Source organism: Phoenix dactylifera, chromosome 3 (assembly GCF_009389715.1).
Source record: "Phoenix dactylifera cultivar Barhee BC4 chromosome 3, palm_55x_up_171113_PBpolish2nd_filt_p, whole genome shotgun sequence".
Classification (NCBI taxonomy): Eukaryota; Viridiplantae; Streptophyta; class Magnoliopsida; order Arecales; family Arecaceae; genus Phoenix; species Phoenix dactylifera.
The window spans coordinates 23,746,307-23,762,847 of NC_052394.1; the positions used below are offsets into that span (position 1 = coordinate 23,746,307).

Here is a 16,541-nt window from a genome sequence, read left to right on the forward strand (position 1 = left end):
ACCTCACCAAAATAGCAAGGTTTACTTGATACATCAAAACAGACAGGTTTAAAATCCTCCAGTAACTACTGCAAAGATGTAAGCTTTTTTTTTTTTTGACTGAAAGATGTAGGCTTAATTATAAATGGATACTTTTGCAACTTCTAATTATCTGAAGCTTGGAATGTGGGTGGCTGGGAGGACATATAAGCTCAGATTGTCAACTAGTACAGCAGTGGACAAGGATCGTAGGTAAACAATGGCATCACTGAAAACTTAAGCATAGTTATGCTCAACAAATACCCAGAATAAAGTTCATCAAAGGTCTATCAAGGAAAAGAAAAAAGGGAAAAAAAAAAAGAAGAAAAACTCATCAACAATCTAACTCCTGAGAGACAGAACCATGGTCGTTGGCCTGATCTTTTCCTCTGCTCAAAGAACTTAGTAAGGGATCTTTGACGCCCAACACGAGGCAACTGGTTATTTACTTGCCCTTCAACAAACTCAACAGATCTCTCCCCCCTATTAGCGGGCATCATGGTTCTGTCATCAAATCTTCTTTGTTTTTTTTTTTTTCGTGTAGTGATGTTGTCAGGGTTCCTCGTAGCAATAGAGAAAACTTCCTCATGACGACTTGGGGAACCCTTGCAACTGGAAATGAATTCAGCCCGGAATATTGAAATGAAAAAGCCAGGAGATAACAAGGGCACAAACCACGCATGTAAGCAAGAAGTTGAGGAACCGATTCCCCCGCCAAAAGCTTCGGGTTTCCGATGGCGGTGCAGGTGGTGCTGGAGCACTGTTTGCTTCATTCCCCTGCTCAATGAACTCAGTCTCACCAGTACCAACCACATTCCGTGCAGTCGAGCCACAAATCTCACAGGTTCTGACATAAGATACCAGAATAGATATTTCAAGACAACTTAAAACATCAAAATTCTTAGGCATCACATATGGGGAAGGCCCCAAATTAATACAGTGGAGAACAGGTGTATAATATGACAGTCAACTTTGATTTTCCATAATTTGTATCATGTTTTTTTGCAACAATGTGACAGAAGGGTGAGATGAAATGATTCTAGGAGACTCCATTTTTTTTGGTAACCAATCATGTTTCCTATTTTGAAAATGACTTGAACATTCCTGTTGTGTCTCTATATTCATATAGCAGTCCTAAATCAAGGGACAGCTTGAAATCATCTAATCCTTTAAAGCATTAAAGGAACATCTCGGTTATGGTGGTCAATTGAGTATCCTAAACAAGACTGCATAGAAAGTACTAGGACATTTTTCCTTTTTTTTTTTTGATGAAGGGGGAGGCAAAGCCATCTGTCCTTTATTAGAAAAGAAGAGTCTACCAAAACTAGTTATAGAAAACTTGCAAGAAAGAAAAATATAAAAGAGCAATAAAAAACTTTTACAAAAGATAGTGAGTAAGTAGACCTGTTAAACTATTCGACAAGTTGGACAATCTCATAAGTGATTTAAAAGTACAAGAACATAGATCTCCTCCAAAAATCACTTAGAACAAACCACAGCAGGAATACAGGAAACCCAAAATGACAGCAATAAAATATACATTGTGTAGTCCATACATCCAGGATGGTCAAATTGTCCTTGGACATTTATCATCATAAACAGAATATATCAAGCATTTCATCAAAATTAATTGCTGAAATATAAATGAAAAATATTGAAACATATGATTATGCAAGATATCTTTAATATACAGAGAATAAACAGCGTTCTCCCTACATTTACTTTGAAACACAGTCCATTTGAAGGGCAATCATGAGGCAGCAACAACTCTATGGTGCCTTAATGCTTTTTCAGAATAACAATGGGGATGCCACCAGCCATCTCATAGCAATGATGGAAGATATAGCATGCAAATGAACAAGGTTGCACCTCCCATGGTTAGAAGATAGAATCTCCTCCCTCAGAAGAGGAGCGCAACCACTAAACTAACCTAGTTTGCCAACTCTAAAGAAAAATGTAATAGAGAACTTCCCTATAACCTGAAGATGCAAATATGAAAGGTTGCTGAATCAGTAATTATGCCAGTCAATATATATGATCCCACCTTACTGTTTCATTCTATTGATACATAAATTGAAATAGGAAGAAGGAGACATCGAGATCAATGGATAATGCAGGCCACACATCTTTTAGCACAAAACACATGACACCAATCAACAATGACATATATAGGTCGAGTGCATCATCTGCTAAAACTAAACACCAAAACTCCGCTTTTCTTATGATCAGAGAGTGAAAGAGCAACGGAATGGAAGAAGGAAGAAAACAAAGATACCTTACAATGGAATCCTCAAAACAGGAATTTCCAACACCAGATCACTTATGTCTTTCTTTATCACTAATAACATCATAGATTCGTTACAGCATGATTCTTAATATCCCACTTTATCACTTTAAATTCTTCATTGCTTCTAAGATGGCATAATCTGCCTTATTTCTCCTTTCCTCTCTCCTCTTTCTGGTAAAGAAGAAACATACTTCTCATATAAGTTTATAAGAACTTGGATACACAGATTAATGCCTGGCTTCCAAGAATAAGCAACAAACAGCATACATTATCTAACTCAGCCATGGAGTTTTAAATTGACAAATTGCAGATACAAAATCATCAGATCTAAGCAGCCCAAAGATCGCTAATACCAGATTTCAATTTGAGGCTATCTGCACTCAATATACATAAAAAGAAGGAAATAATATCCAAACAAAATGAAGCACCACGGCAACAGAAGAAGGAAAGAGAAAAAAAACAAGGACGAAATATTGAAAAGCAAGCAATACTGCAGAATCTATCCTAAAGTTCATAACTCCACAAAAAAAATGCAGAGAGAAGTTGTTTCACTTACTTGTTTCCTTTAATTTTAAACCATGTCTCAGCACAATGCTTGTGAGCAGCAGCTAAATCACCCTTGCAAGAACAGCCCAATACAATTGGGATGCCCGAATCCGGGGCATCGCTATCCAAACTGAGATGACAAATCCTGCAATCCCTCTCAACCTTGTCTTTATTTACCTTAATCTCGGAACTCTCACTCTCCAAATCAACCTCGACCGAACAATCTGAGATGCAAGATTTCCTGCATGTTTCCGGAACTCCATCTATCTCAAAATGAGAAGCACTCGAGAACTGATGCTGATCATAAGCTGAACCAGCACCAATTGAGTAATGCCAGGAGTGGTCCTCTGCATCAGAAAAGCAGAGGCCATCATCGCTCTCATCTGAAAAGGGGTGGTGCGGCCCTCCCTCTATATCGTCACTGTGATTCTCTCCCTTTGCTGCCATTTGCCAAAGAATCCAGAACCAGAGCCTTGTTATAATATGGCGATGAAAAGCCTCAACAAGAGGCGGTCTTTGGAGATTTCAATCCGAAGCAAAGAACAAAAAAATTCACGAAACACTAACAATAGACTTGTCGGATGAAAATCTCAGTAAGGTCTAACAAGAACCTGGATGCAAAATTTGATTTTTTTTTTCCACCCCATTACCCAGGTAAAAGAAGCATAGAACTATAGATTTCATCGAATGAACCAAGAAACGTTTGGTGTGTTAAAAAAGCAAACAGACCCGAAAAGACATAGGTAACGCTTGAAGGCCTACCAAAGAATTAAGCACCTACCAAAAATAGGTTCTGAGAAAGGCCTTTTCCAACTTCTCATAACAGCAGATAAGCCCAAGATGAGTTCCAATGCAGAAATTCTGAAATCACAATCAATGGATTCGCAAACCTATCAAAAAGAACGAGCCCTTTCGACCCTATGATTCGCAAGTTACAAACACGAAAAATTATCACAAAAAGTTCACACCAAGATGAGATTTTTGAGAGGTTTTCTCAACCCATAGCCTATCAGAAGAGAGGAGGGAAGGACCAAGAAAACAGAAAGAAACGAGATTTTAACAGCGAAGGGGCAAGAGACATTCTTCTTTTCAAAAAAATTGAACGACAAAGACAACAAGAGAATAAAAGAGGGAAGAAACCTACAGCTTTATTTTTTTCGGATTTTACTTGACAAAGTGAGACATGATAACTAAAGAACTAGTACTAGTACTAGCACCGTAGCGCGGTTGGTGGAGCTCAAGAGGGAGGGGAAAAGCTGAAGGCGGAAGCAAAGAAGGGTGGGTCATATAGTGGGAGGATTTTTGTTTCAGCTGTCTTCTTCGTACTGCCGTAAGAATTAAAATATGATTAGAATAACGGAAACTGATTTGCCTGTGAAGTTAGTATCCGAGTCAGAAAACCTACGGCGATCAGCAGCATTCATGCATTGGTCTGCACTCCATCCTTCCAAACCTGTCCCCTTTCGATCATCATGCAAATAATAATAATAATAATAACGAATTTTTGAAAAATTTTATTCTGTCCGTCTGGTCAGAATCATTCGACTTTTCAGATACCCTGTCGTGGACTGAGGGGTGGGACTGGCCAGCTCGTTTGAAAGGCGCAAATCGACAGTTGAAACGCGAGGGGAGATCATGGGGGAGGCTGTGAGCCTCTTCAAGATTCGGATCCCTTGCTCTGGTCGGACGGCTGAGGTTGCATCATGGCGTCACAGTTACGGCCAACCCAAGAATATTACGGGGTGCGTGCGGCCCGAGTATTTCGCTTTGGAATTTGGAACTCGATTCGTTTTTCCAGCAACAATACAGCAGGGGCGTATTAAGTATAAGTTGTACAATTTACGAATGAGCTCCAAGGAAAAAACAAAAACACGGAAAAAAAAGAAGAAAAGGAAAAAAAAGTGAGGAGAACATGGCTTCGTCAGCTCAGATTCAGGCACTCGGCAGAAGGTGAAACAAATGAAAGTGGAAGTGGATTAAATAAGGACAATCTTGTATTGTAAGCAAAGGAATCATAAAAGGGAAAAGGGGTCCACGATTTACTTATAGCTTGCACGATGAGGTGACTACCTTAAATCCAGCATTGAACCAACTAACAAATGTTTTTGGTTTAGATGTGTGCACCAATTCCATCGTTTACAACGCAAACAATTAAAAATTGTATAGGTGGAGATGCTTTGCATCGTTTTCATGAGCTGCAATGGCGATGCAAGCCAAGAATGAAGACTTTATCCATCACACACAACTTCAACCCTGGAGTCTCACGTGAACGGGAGCTGGTGAAGAGGAGAAGGTACGTTTTTCTTTTCGAGTGTGGTCGTTGCACCAGTAATCTGGCATTCAGGGGTCTAACCGAACCAATGGAATCGGCCTACTGCAAGAGATGAAGGATGGGTCCTAGCGTCAAAAGAAACTCCACTGGAGTCTCGCATTTGAAAAAAAATATTAACAAATTTCTTAGATGCTTTTTGGAACTGCATCCACTATAGGCTGGGAAATGGTGAGCTCATTCTTTTTCTCGTGGACTGGTAATGCGCCTCTTTACCTTCTTTTCCCTCTTTTATATGCGAGATGCCAGAAGCTCAGTCAGTCTGTTGGAAGGGAAGGGGTTGTTCCCCCTAATTTTCAAGGAAAACAGAAAAGCTCAGTGGTTTATTAATATTCTTGTTCCCATCCAACCATCTTCAACGCTAGATTTGCCCTTGTAGAAATTAACCAGTTATAATCACTTCTCAGAAAGCTCTCTGTACAAATTCCTCCCCACTGGTGGCCTTTCTCTGTCCTCTCTACAAAGCTCTTTGAACCTCGAATGTATCGCAGAAATGTAAAAGCTGCATTTGGCTCACCCTTATATGCAGCAGAGCCCTATACCATAGTTTCTATATGGTTAGCTACATAAAATATCATCCAATCAGCTGCATTATAACATATGTTGCCTCAAAAGAAGCCAAGGAGCATATTGGTGGCCGAAAATCCTGAATAAAAGGATGGAATCAGATATCTGTAAAAAGTAAATCTGAAAGCTGCTTGATAACTGTCAAAAATTCTTTCCCTAAGCAAATGGGAAAAGCCCTTAGATCTTTGAAGCATATTTTAAACCCTTCTAAGTAGTATAGAATTCCATCATGAAAATTAGGTATAGTATCAAAAACCCTGACACCATCATCAGTAATTAGAACACCACCGGTGCTCCTAATAACGAAACCCACTTCAACAAAAGCATTTTTCTTCCGTACGTTTGCCATCGAAGTTAATCTTAAAGAAGCAGTAAGATGGTGGCTCCCCCAAAAAATATATCATATAAAGAATCACAAAAACTGCATGAAAAAAGCCACGGATTTCCGGCAACTATGAGTCCATTAATCACCTTCTTCCCTTCTGAAGGTAATGAACATCAGAGAACCACCCACCCCCTATCCCTTTACACACAATGGGGAACAAGCATATCCCTAAAGACATCCAGTTAAGGCTGGGAGAAACCCTCCACCGTATTTGTTGGTACGTTTCCCGAGAAAAGCTTCTAAATCTAGATCCACCGTCTTCTCCTCGCTTAGCTTATCAAGTCATGGGGGGCCTTGTGCAAGTCAAAGAATTTGTTAAGCTGTTTAATAGATTTATACTCAACCTGTAACCTAACCGTCCTCTGTTTCCCTTGTACAGATTTATTATTCTTTTAATTAAAGCTGGTGAGGGCCTTGAAATCTTGGTCGTTAGTTTTCTATACCGGTTTTGAACTCTTTTAACATTGTGTACACGAGATTGCTCAAATTAGTGCAGTCTCATTCAAGGATGGGATGTATCCGAAGCGGTTTATAAGCAATCTTCTTAAAAGTCTTAAATAATAATAATAAAAGCTAAGAATCCTCGTGGTCCCGGTGGTGCAGGCAATGAACAAAGGTGATGCCAGTGTAACAATGAGCACATAAAAAGACACCAGACTCATCTGACAAGTTGACTAAACCTTCTTCTGCATCTTGCATATGACGACATTTGACCAAACAAGCAATATCATCCAATAAATTAGAATATGAGAACAAGAGCACAAGAATTAAGTAGTGTAGATGATAAGCGATACATGGATCAGCGCGAGGCAGCGCATACAGCTTTCCACAATTTCATTTACCACAAAATAAAAAGTTCTTTACATTGCAAAATATATGCCAATAACTATATGACCCAGTGACAACCTGTTTAAAGCCAAAGCGACTGCAACCACAGTGAACAATTCATTAGCATAAAGAATTGGTGCAATTCAAAAAATCTGTTACAATACAGGGAGAAAAAAATCATGAGTCTGATGAACCGTTCCTGCCGTGCATAATGGGCATTGATAACATTTTTTTTTTCTTTTGAGAGAGATAACAGATTAGATCAAGATCCACTCGAATTCATTAAGTACTCTAAAATATATTTTCATTCATGAAAAATTGCTCCTAACCTTTTCTTATTGGAAGCTTGACAAGCTGAAAAGAATAACACAATGACAAATTTTACAAGTTAATAGACATATAAAGAACCACCATCATCTACTTTCCATGCACAATCTTTTCCCGGCAATGCTAGTTTCATGTCAATCACAAAATTTTTCTTGAAGGAATTTGACAGGCTCCTAAACACGGATCATAATCCATGTCAAACGTTGACTGCACGTTTCATTCCATTCCATAGTCCAGATGAAAAGGAATAAAGAGACAACTATTATCGTCCAAACAGTAGATTAAGCCAAATAAAGGAGAGGAGATAGTGATGGAGAATGGCGAGAGCAAAGAAGGGAGGGAGTAGGGGGTCTAGCAATAGGGAACTCGAGAAAATCTGGACACACAAAGAACATGACCTGGTTGAAAAAGGTGCCAGTCAAACTTCATGGCGTTTTCGATCTTGATCAAGACCTGCACACATGGTTAATTGTTGCAGTGGTCTGAATGACCTTGGATTCATCTAGTATTTGAGTGCATAACTGGGATGAGGGCAAGGCACCAAATCCGCATGTGAAGTTACTCAAACCTCGATGTTTTTGAGCAATAAAAAGTAGGAACAGCAGAGTTACAGAACATAAGTAAAGATGAAATTGATTTCCAACAGAGGACTCGTAGCTAGACAAGAAACAAGATGTATACAGAAAGAACACCATAATGTGACAAGGTTTGTGTATAATCTTTAAGTCTCTCCAAAGCCAACATACACGAGAGCTTTCACAGACAAGATATGTTTCTGAAAATAAAAAAACAGATGGTGTTCAGAGCAACTTCTAAACACATGGAAACTGATTAAAGTGTAAATTGATTGTCATCTCTACCATAATCATATGAAATTCAGTCCCTATATTTCCATTTCAAGCAATGTTTTCTCTTTAGTTTGCAACTCATTAACATAATTTATTACTACTGAATGTAGATGAGCTTAAAAATTTGCTTAAACATGTTCCATATTATTGCAAATGATAACTATTCCAAAATATTCCACAGCTTTGGTGCACAGATGATTCAATGGATTTTGATCTACATAGCTAAAAATATTGTAAAATTATGTTATAGAGGTCAACTAATTTGAACCTATGGTTCTTTGCAGCTCAAAGTAATTATAAATATCCTGAAGAGACTATAAGAATTCTTGTCCATAACAAAAAAGAGAATACACGCTTCGAAGTAAAAAATATAAACAACACGAAATACATTCATAATGATTTTAACACCCCGCAAGTACATAATGCATGGTATAAAGGTGCAGTTGCACAAAGCAACAATAATTGAGCACCAAGGTACAAGTGAGGAACTTGCCAGGAAATGAATACTTCAACTTATTTACTTGATTACACATGTTAAATAAATCTTTAGGCCACTATAGTTCCGAATTCCAAGCTTATTGGACATCGCTATGTATTAATTCTCCTCGTTTTCGCCATTAACATTTAAGTTCAGCACACAAATTAAATGTGCTGAGGGCTTGAAACCACAAAGTCGTTCTAGATATTAAGATCACCATGACATGATTTCAAACCATACCCATGCATTTGAGCCAGAAAAAAACGACAGACCTTCCTTCAGTGAATAAAAGACAAATATCCAAACGTAAAGCAACCAGAACAGACAAGTTGTTAGAACTTGCCCAATGCTTAAACTCCACAAAAGTTCTAAAATTAATATAATGTTCTCTTAAACAGATGCTCTTGATGTAGAAGGTTCTCTAAAAGAATCAATTTCTATGCTCTAGAGTGTTTCATACTAGGAGTGATATATACACACATAACACATCGATCAAAGAGGTCAAAACCACACATCGATGTCTCCGTACTGCATTATAAAAGGAGCATATTTCCTCTTATAGAAGCTGAAAGAGGGCATATTTCTGTTTGTTAACTGTTCATGTATTATCTTTACAAAAACCAAAAAAAATGTATCATAGTTCATAACGGACATCACGAAAATCAAAAATATTTTCTGCCCCATCAAGATCTCTAGGATTGTCCTAAGCAACTTGCTAGTTTATTGTTCTATGGATAAACATCAGTTTTACCATCTCCACATTGAATCCTAATCCCCTCTTACCATATTTCAACTGGAACTTTGCTTGGTTCATGCATCTCAAGTTCAGCTACTAGATGAAAATGCAACCTTGCAATATGTGAAAAGACTTCAGTAACCATGAACTCATTAACTTAGTTTTACTGTAAAGCTGCAAGTGATTAGTTTTATTGGAAGGTTGCAAGTGATCATCCTTGTAATCCTCTCTTGTACTCATTGCACATGTCCCCCTGGCGGAGCTATCTGACCAGGTGAACCACTATATATACAGCTGCTACTGACCTGCAAGCCGCTTTTAAGCCAGGCAATGCTGCTTAAATCCGAGGCTACTGAAAACAATTCTTGGTTTGAAATGGGTGGCAGCTCCACAAATTCAACAAACTCAGGGCCCAGCAAAGAGTTCCGAGGATGTCCATCATTCTGAATGCTACAGCAGCCATGCCCACATTGGGGTGGCACCTGAGGTTCACTACAGTTACCATCAAGCAATTTGCAGACTCCACTGCCAGCTTGAAAGGCTTGGGATAGCAGTCCATGCAACTGAACTGGTCCTGACACTAAAGAACCACTTGACAGATCAAACGCATGATTATATGGTCGGAAGGCACTTACTCTAGCAACTGGTCGGAACAGGTAAGGTGGATCTTTTACTTCAGAAGGGCCATCTCTGACTTGGACTATGTTTTCAGAATTGTCAGACATGTTCCCCCTCGAATTAATGTCTCTTCCTTCCAAGGACTTGAAGGAATTAACATCCCCAATTGATGGACTTCCTTCTGAAGATTCTTTGGCTTTCTCTGCACTAGCATCTTGCACAGCATCACATGTTGCTGCTTTGTACTGCTCAGCCTGAAAACATCTACGCCTCAGTGTGGAATTCCAGTGATTCTTTATTGCATTGTCTGTTCTCCCGTCCAAAAGCCTGGCAATTGATGCCCACTTGTTACCATGGATTGCATGGGCAGCAATTATGATACGATCCTCTTCCTCTGCAGCCAAAAAATAAAAAAAAAATTGCAATATCACTTTTGCTTATCCATGACCATAGTTATACTTATCCATAGCACAAATTAAGGGATCCAAGTATACTATACAATAAGACATAATTTTCTAACAAGATGCAATTGCTCATTATAAATATATACTAGTTATCAGCATAGTTGATACACATGATGGTTAGCATAAGATCAAGCACCTTTAGCAAAGAAAAAGTTCCAGAAGATACATGCTTGTTACCATCAACAATGGAACTTCCATTGAGTGTGAGAGCACAAATCATGGTAGTTTAGTGCATGAAACAAACTGTATACATATTGCAAGGCAGGTCTTCATTTATCGGTTCCAAATACCAACCAGGCATAGCCCAGCTGTTGGTACCAGCTTCTCTTGGTTAGATGTTTAAAATTTTGAGCTTCATGTGGATTTCAAGCCTCAGATACAGCTCAGATTCAGAGAATGCAGGAGACTTCAATGGATTGCATGACACTTTAATAGAAGTATCGATGCTGTGATGCCAACAACACAGGCATTGAACCACCAATGAGTGGAAGGAAGCTTGAAGGCATTCATTAAAGGCTTCCCAGCTGACAGATTTCCAAGTTCTTCTTGAACTTGTTTTTATTTAATAAAAATGACGATGAAGTCAGTATCAAATCTGAAACAACTAAGTCAAGTTATCAAATCCCTACATGGAAATTGTAATGGACACAAAATCCTTGTCTATTCTTCCATCATGGCAAAGATAAAAATGTTTCCATACATACTGTTGCTATGCTTAACATAAGAAATATGTCTTGTTGTAACTTATCCCTGTGCAGACCTAATGACCAAGAACAGTTATGTCATGCCAGCTTCAAGCACCCTAGGCCCAGCGAGATACTTGATATGCCATGTTGGAGCTTATGGGCTTGCCTGATCCTATAATGCCCTCATACAACTTAGGAGGCTACCTAACCATAAAATCAATCCTTAACATTTTTGTGCTTTACTAATAATTTAAGCTTAGAACAGTAAGGATGGATACTAGAATCACCAAGTTCAAATGAAAGCAGCATGGACTAAAAATGAGAAGATGAGCCTATGTAAGGTATTTCAGCTAAATGTGTTGGCTAGATAGCACCTTCACCATAATCCAACTATATAAGAGAGAAATAACTCATACTATACTGGGTCTCTTGTGCACAACCGAACATCAAAAGTGCAATTGTTGCAAAGGCCTCAATTTCTCATGCAAAGACCATCAACTTCAATCACAGTTGTACACTATATTCTTATAGTGAATTTAATAAATATCAAATTGATGTGACATGATCCTTTATGGTTTATAACTGGACAGTATAATACCCAATTTTTGGTTAGGGTTTAAGTTGCTTTAGGAACTCATATGGCCAAAGGACAGGCCCTTACACCAGCACATGGTAGGAACAGAACAGCAATTCCACAACAGCCAGTAGCCACTGAAACTAGCAATTTGATGGTCACCGGAGATTGCATGAGTACTGTATCACCTTGGGATAGTTTGAGGACTCCACAATCACATCGCAGTCCTGCAAAGGAGTTCTAGTGTCTTTTTTGTTCTCTGCTCTTTAATTAGAGTATAAGCAGCATTAGGATAACTATTTTGGGAAGATGGCATGAGTAGTTATGGAGAAATTCTTGCAATGATTTGAAATCCTATTTGGGTTAGAATTAGCAGAGCATGTAGTTTTAGTTATGGGTTAACCGAGAGTCTTGGATGCATTATCAGTGTCTTTTAGAATAGCCTTGGTATTTGTGGGGCCAATTGGAGATCCCTATTATGCTTACTTTTTTATTGAAAGATCTACCATTATGTTGCAGTAGAAATGGAAAGTCTACAAAAGGGGGAATAAATAGATTGCGGAAGTAGTAGAGATTTTGCAAAAAAAAAATTCTCTTTTTCCTACAGACAATATTGGTAAAAGGAAATTGAACATGCGAGTTTGACAAGCATGTCTTTGGAATAACAAGGGTAGTATCATGAGGACAATATAAAATATAGAAATTTCTATTGATGATGTCGAGAATCATCTTTAGAAGTTTAAATTTTTCTTGGAATAAATAAACTGACTAAAGACACAAGTCTGAAACATTTTCTTTTTAAAATGATTGTTTCCTATCTATATCATAAATTCAAATCTTGAACTAATAAGACCGTTAAACTTAGGAATGAAATCCACTTTTGAAAAGACTTTATAATCTGCAAATAATTTAAGCCTATAAGGTACAAAATGGTGAAATCTTTTTTATTTATTTAAAAAGGAAAAAAAGAGTTCACTATTTTAAGTTAATAAACTACCAATTTATGTCAACATACTTTAATTAACGTGCCACCAGATATCACAGTTTTAATGCGTTGTTCATGTAAAATGTGTTTATGATGCAAGCACAGTGGCCCTTTCTTGATAGTGATACAACTCTGTCATGAAGCTTTCTTTCCCTACCTATGTATATAGCATGTGTGTATGTATATGAAACCTTCTTCCATAGGTACAATACTTACAAAGTGACTGCAGCTTTGTTTCAACAAATCATTGCAAAGAAACATCATTTTTCAATCCTTATGAAAGTAAGGAGAATTTTCGCAAGATATCAGGCATGGAATTGTGGAAACATATTACTGAGATTGTGAAACACTAGGAAATATCCACTATTTTTTTTTGATTCAATACTATCTGCAAACAAGAATCAATGACTAGCTCACAGTCCGTTAAAGTTCTTTCAACCTCAGTTTTCTATAAAAACAAAAATTAAAATTCTTTCAACTAATAAACCTTAATAAAACAATAAAGGACTTACCATCATTCGAGCAATGTGACGCCATGATTATCTATAGACGAACAGAGAAATATCTACTTAAAAGAAACTACACCAAAGCTGATATGTGTGTGTGTGTGTGTGTGTGTGAGAGAGAGAGAGAGAGAGAGAGAGTTCACCTTGTTCCCATCAGGAGAATTTGATGCAGGAAAAATGCATGGCAATAAATTGGAACCGATGGTTAAGAAGAGACCCTAATGCGAGATATGAACATGATAACAAAGAAAGCAAAAAAAACATTATGGATAACGCATTAGAAAATGCATAAAACCACAAGGAAACTCCAAGAGACAAGTTTTAAGACTAGGTTCCCGCAGGGTACTTGAATTGGGGTGAATTTATTAAATATTTGCAGATTTAATTGATGAATATTTATAAACAAAATCCTCTTTTACTAGTACTTGCTTTCTTGCAATAAGAAAACAAATTAAAGATTGCAATGTATCACAGAAAAAAGTGGTGTTTTTATTAAGACCGTTGAGGAGAATCTTTAATTCAGACCCCCTTCCTCTCCTTGCTATGTCCATCTTCAATGCTCAATTATTGGGGCCCAGTTCCTAGAATTTTCCTTTCTTTCAGAATTGGTTTTGGATTGATTTTTCAAAAGAATTGCTACCACTTCCTAATTTGATTGTTGGGGAAACTATTATGCGAGCAGGAATATGGTTTCCTAGTAACAATGGATTTTACAAAAGAAGACTAGAGAAAGCTTGGTGACTTGCTTAACCTACCTGAAGTTAGATATCAATATATCCCAATCCTTAAATCACATGAGGCACAGAGAGCCAATTCAAATGTCTACTTCCCGCAATATCTACATTCCACTACCTACGAAATGATTTTTCCCCGAAGGTACAATACTTCATATTTACATCTCGAATGCCCAAACATCCTTGTGGTTTCTTTTAGCACAACTCTGCTCAGTTAAAGCTAAACGAAAGGATGTAGTAGATAAATTGACTTTTTCCCCATCCCTAACTCTCGAAAATATGCCTTTCTCTTTACAGTCATCTCTCAGAGCATTGAGTCGTTACCTTTCAAACATCAACACTTAAAATATCGAATCTACAACCTTAATTGATGCCAATATGATTCAACATTGACTATAGATTACCAAATAATCTGCTTCATATCAAGATAAAAATTCAAAAGGACAAAGAGATAACTGCACTATAGAAGTCTCCTTCATTTAAGGGTTGCAAATGATGATGATACCATTGTCAAAGCAGGTTAAGGGGTGTTAACAACTTGGGCTAGGTGAACCTTCATTGAGATCTGCAGGAACTTGGCCTAACACAAAGAACCACCAAGCCTAAGCCCGAAACAAGCCCACAAAATAGCCTAATTTTTTTCATTCTGCATTCACTGATCTTGTGTAACATTTCATGCAGCCTTAACCCCATGTGATTCACAAAATGGTTTTCTCTGGGTGACTTCGTAAGTATTTATGAAACCCAGTCGTGTGCAGAAAGAAAAGTAATTTCACAATGTGTAAACTACAAAGCTTTAGGGTTAGCAACATAAGCAGGCATATTAATCTTGAAGCAACACCTAAATCAACTCCAATAGCCTCTTCCTCTGTCTTCCACATAAAAAAGGCACATCATATTCCTCTTCTTGATGTAAATAGTCAACCTACTATCATGCGAGCTACATCAAGTTTCAGACGAGCCGCGGCTGAACAGGTTCGCCACCATTCTATATGTCGCGCACAAGCAGGGGAAGCAAAAGTATCCATATCTCTTAAAATATAGCCAAAACCCTAATAAGACTAACAGAACATGAGCATTTCCATTTCCATCTTATCTACAGCTGTTTAAAAAATCAATATAATAGTCTTAAGAAAAACCCTTCAAACCCACAGCCTTAGGCTTCAATCTACTCTACCACCATTTTTATCCAAAAAATCAAATGCCGATTATCACCATTGGGAGACACGACTAAAACGATTATGTTCAGATATGATAGGCAAGCAAATAACGGCAGGAAATAGACGATAGTACCAGTGAAGGGCTTGCGTTTGACGTAAGGGTCGAGTTGGTTGCACCACCGGAGACGGCACGATTTGCCAGAGCGGCCGGGGATCCCCCGTGCGATCAGACTCCAGTTCCTCGCCCCGAACTTTTTCACCAGATTGCCCAGCAACGCGTCCTCCTCCGGCGACCACGGTCCCTTCACTCGGTCATCCGCCGGCGCCGCTCCCCCACCACCTCCGCCTCCACTGGCTGATCCTCCCGCCGCCGCCGCCCCAGGATCTTTCGCTCCTCCCTTTGCAGCCGGGGATTTAGAAGCAGATTCCTCTATGACAGCAGATGGACAAGGAGGAGAAGAGGCAGGAGGCGGAGATAGCAGCGGAGGTGGCGGCGGAGGAGGAGGGGTGGAGTCGGCCGCCGTTTCCGGCTCCGTCTCCATGGCGGTAGGTGCTGCTCCAAAACCGTACCGACCCGCCTAACCGCAAATTCGGCACTCGCAGGTCCAGGGTGGGGGTTCGTTTTCATAGGGCTATGTTGGGTGGTTCTATATACACCCACCCTATTGCTCAGGACACCCCCCAAAAATTAAAAAAAATTTAAATACTCTCTACACCCCCCCATTTGCTAAGGACACCCCTAAAAAATTAAAAATTCCTAAATTACGTCGGGGGGGGGGGGGAGGTGGGGGATGGGGAGGAGGAGGAAGGAGGACGGGGAGGTGGGGGATGGGGAGGAGGAGGAAGCGGGCGCAGGGGGGAGGGGGGAGGAAGACGAGGCAGAGGAGGCGGAGGAGGAGGACGGGGAGGTGGGGGATGGGGAGGAGGAGGAGGAGGGGGAGGGGTGATGGGGGAGGCGGGGAATCAGGAGGGGTAGGAGGGGGGAGGCGGAGGAGGAGGACGGGGAGGTGGGGGATGGGGAGGAGGAGGAAGCGGGCGCAGGGGGGAGGGGGGGAGGAAGAGGAGGAGGAGGGGTGATGGGGGAGGCGGAGGAGGAGGAGGAGGAGGCGGCATTGAGGAGGAGGGGGAGGGGAGGAGGCGGCAGTGAGGCGGAGGAGGAGGAGGAGGAGGCGGCAGTGAGGAGGAAGGGGGGGTGTACTGAGAAAATTTCAAGGGCAATATGGTAATTACACTAAAAGTTAGTTTGGGTATTTTTTTTTTTGGTTTTTGGGGGGTGTCCTGAGCAATAGGGGGGGGTGTATATAGAACCACCCGGCTATGTTCTGGAACCTTTTAACCGAATCCCAGTTTTGCCCTGAGAACTTTCGACAAATAGCTAACGAGTAGCGCTGATCATGGGCCGGGCCTCGAGAAATAGCTATTTAAATCTCACATTTGCTGCGCCCAAAACTGGCCCATTATCAGC

The 16,541-nt window shown here is 39.6% G+C and overlaps 2 protein-coding genes across 2 annotated transcripts; both read right to left on the reverse strand.

The window, feature by feature from the left end:
* Positions 1-166: 166 nt before the first annotated feature.
* LOC103704091 (probable E3 ubiquitin-protein ligase MARCHF10) lies at positions 167-4,290 on the reverse strand. The gene is made up of 3 exons (XM_039125094.1): positions 3,633-4,290; positions 2,862-3,291; positions 167-865 (listed from the first exon to the last, which is right to left on the reverse strand). Exons 1-3 carry the CDS (start codon positions 3,670-3,672, stop codon positions 643-645), a joined length of 693 nt encoding a protein of 230 aa, XP_038981022.1. The 5' UTR covers positions 3,673-4,290; the 3' UTR covers positions 167-642.
* A 4,727-nt stretch (positions 4,291-9,017) lies between these two features.
* On the reverse strand, positions 9,018-15,700 carry LOC103704090 (transcription factor MYB1-like). Its single transcript, XM_008787241.4, has 2 exons — positions 15,210-15,700; positions 9,018-10,361 (listed from the first exon to the last, which is right to left on the reverse strand). Exons 1-2 carry the CDS (start codon positions 15,616-15,618, stop codon positions 9,586-9,588), a joined length of 1,185 nt encoding a protein of 394 aa, XP_008785463.1. The 5' UTR covers positions 15,619-15,700; the 3' UTR covers positions 9,018-9,585.
* Between the last annotated feature and the right edge of the window lie 841 nt (positions 15,701-16,541).

Excerpts from the sequence above, each read along its gene's own strand:
- LOC103704091 (XM_039125094.1), bottom strand. The coding sequence starts at position 3,672 with ATGAGAAGTTGGAAAAGGCCTTTCTCAGAACCTATTTTTG. Across the intron at positions 3,292-3,632 it reads TTTCTCAGAACCTATTTTTG|CAAAGGGAGAGAATCACAGT; the intron begins GTAGGTGCTTAA and ends GGCAAATGGCAG. Across the intron at positions 866-2,861 it reads TTTAAAATTAAAGGAAACAA|AACCTGTGAGATTTGTGGCT; the intron begins GTAAGTGAAACA and ends ATCTTATGTCAG.
- LOC103704090 (XM_008787241.4), bottom strand. The coding sequence starts at position 15,618 with ATGGAGACGGAGCCGGAAACGGCGGCCGACTCCACCCCTCCTCCTCCG. Across the intron at positions 10,362-15,209 it reads CAAACGCAAGCCCTTCACTG|AGGAAGAGGATCGTATCATA; the intron begins GTACTATCGTCT and ends TTTTGGCTGCAG.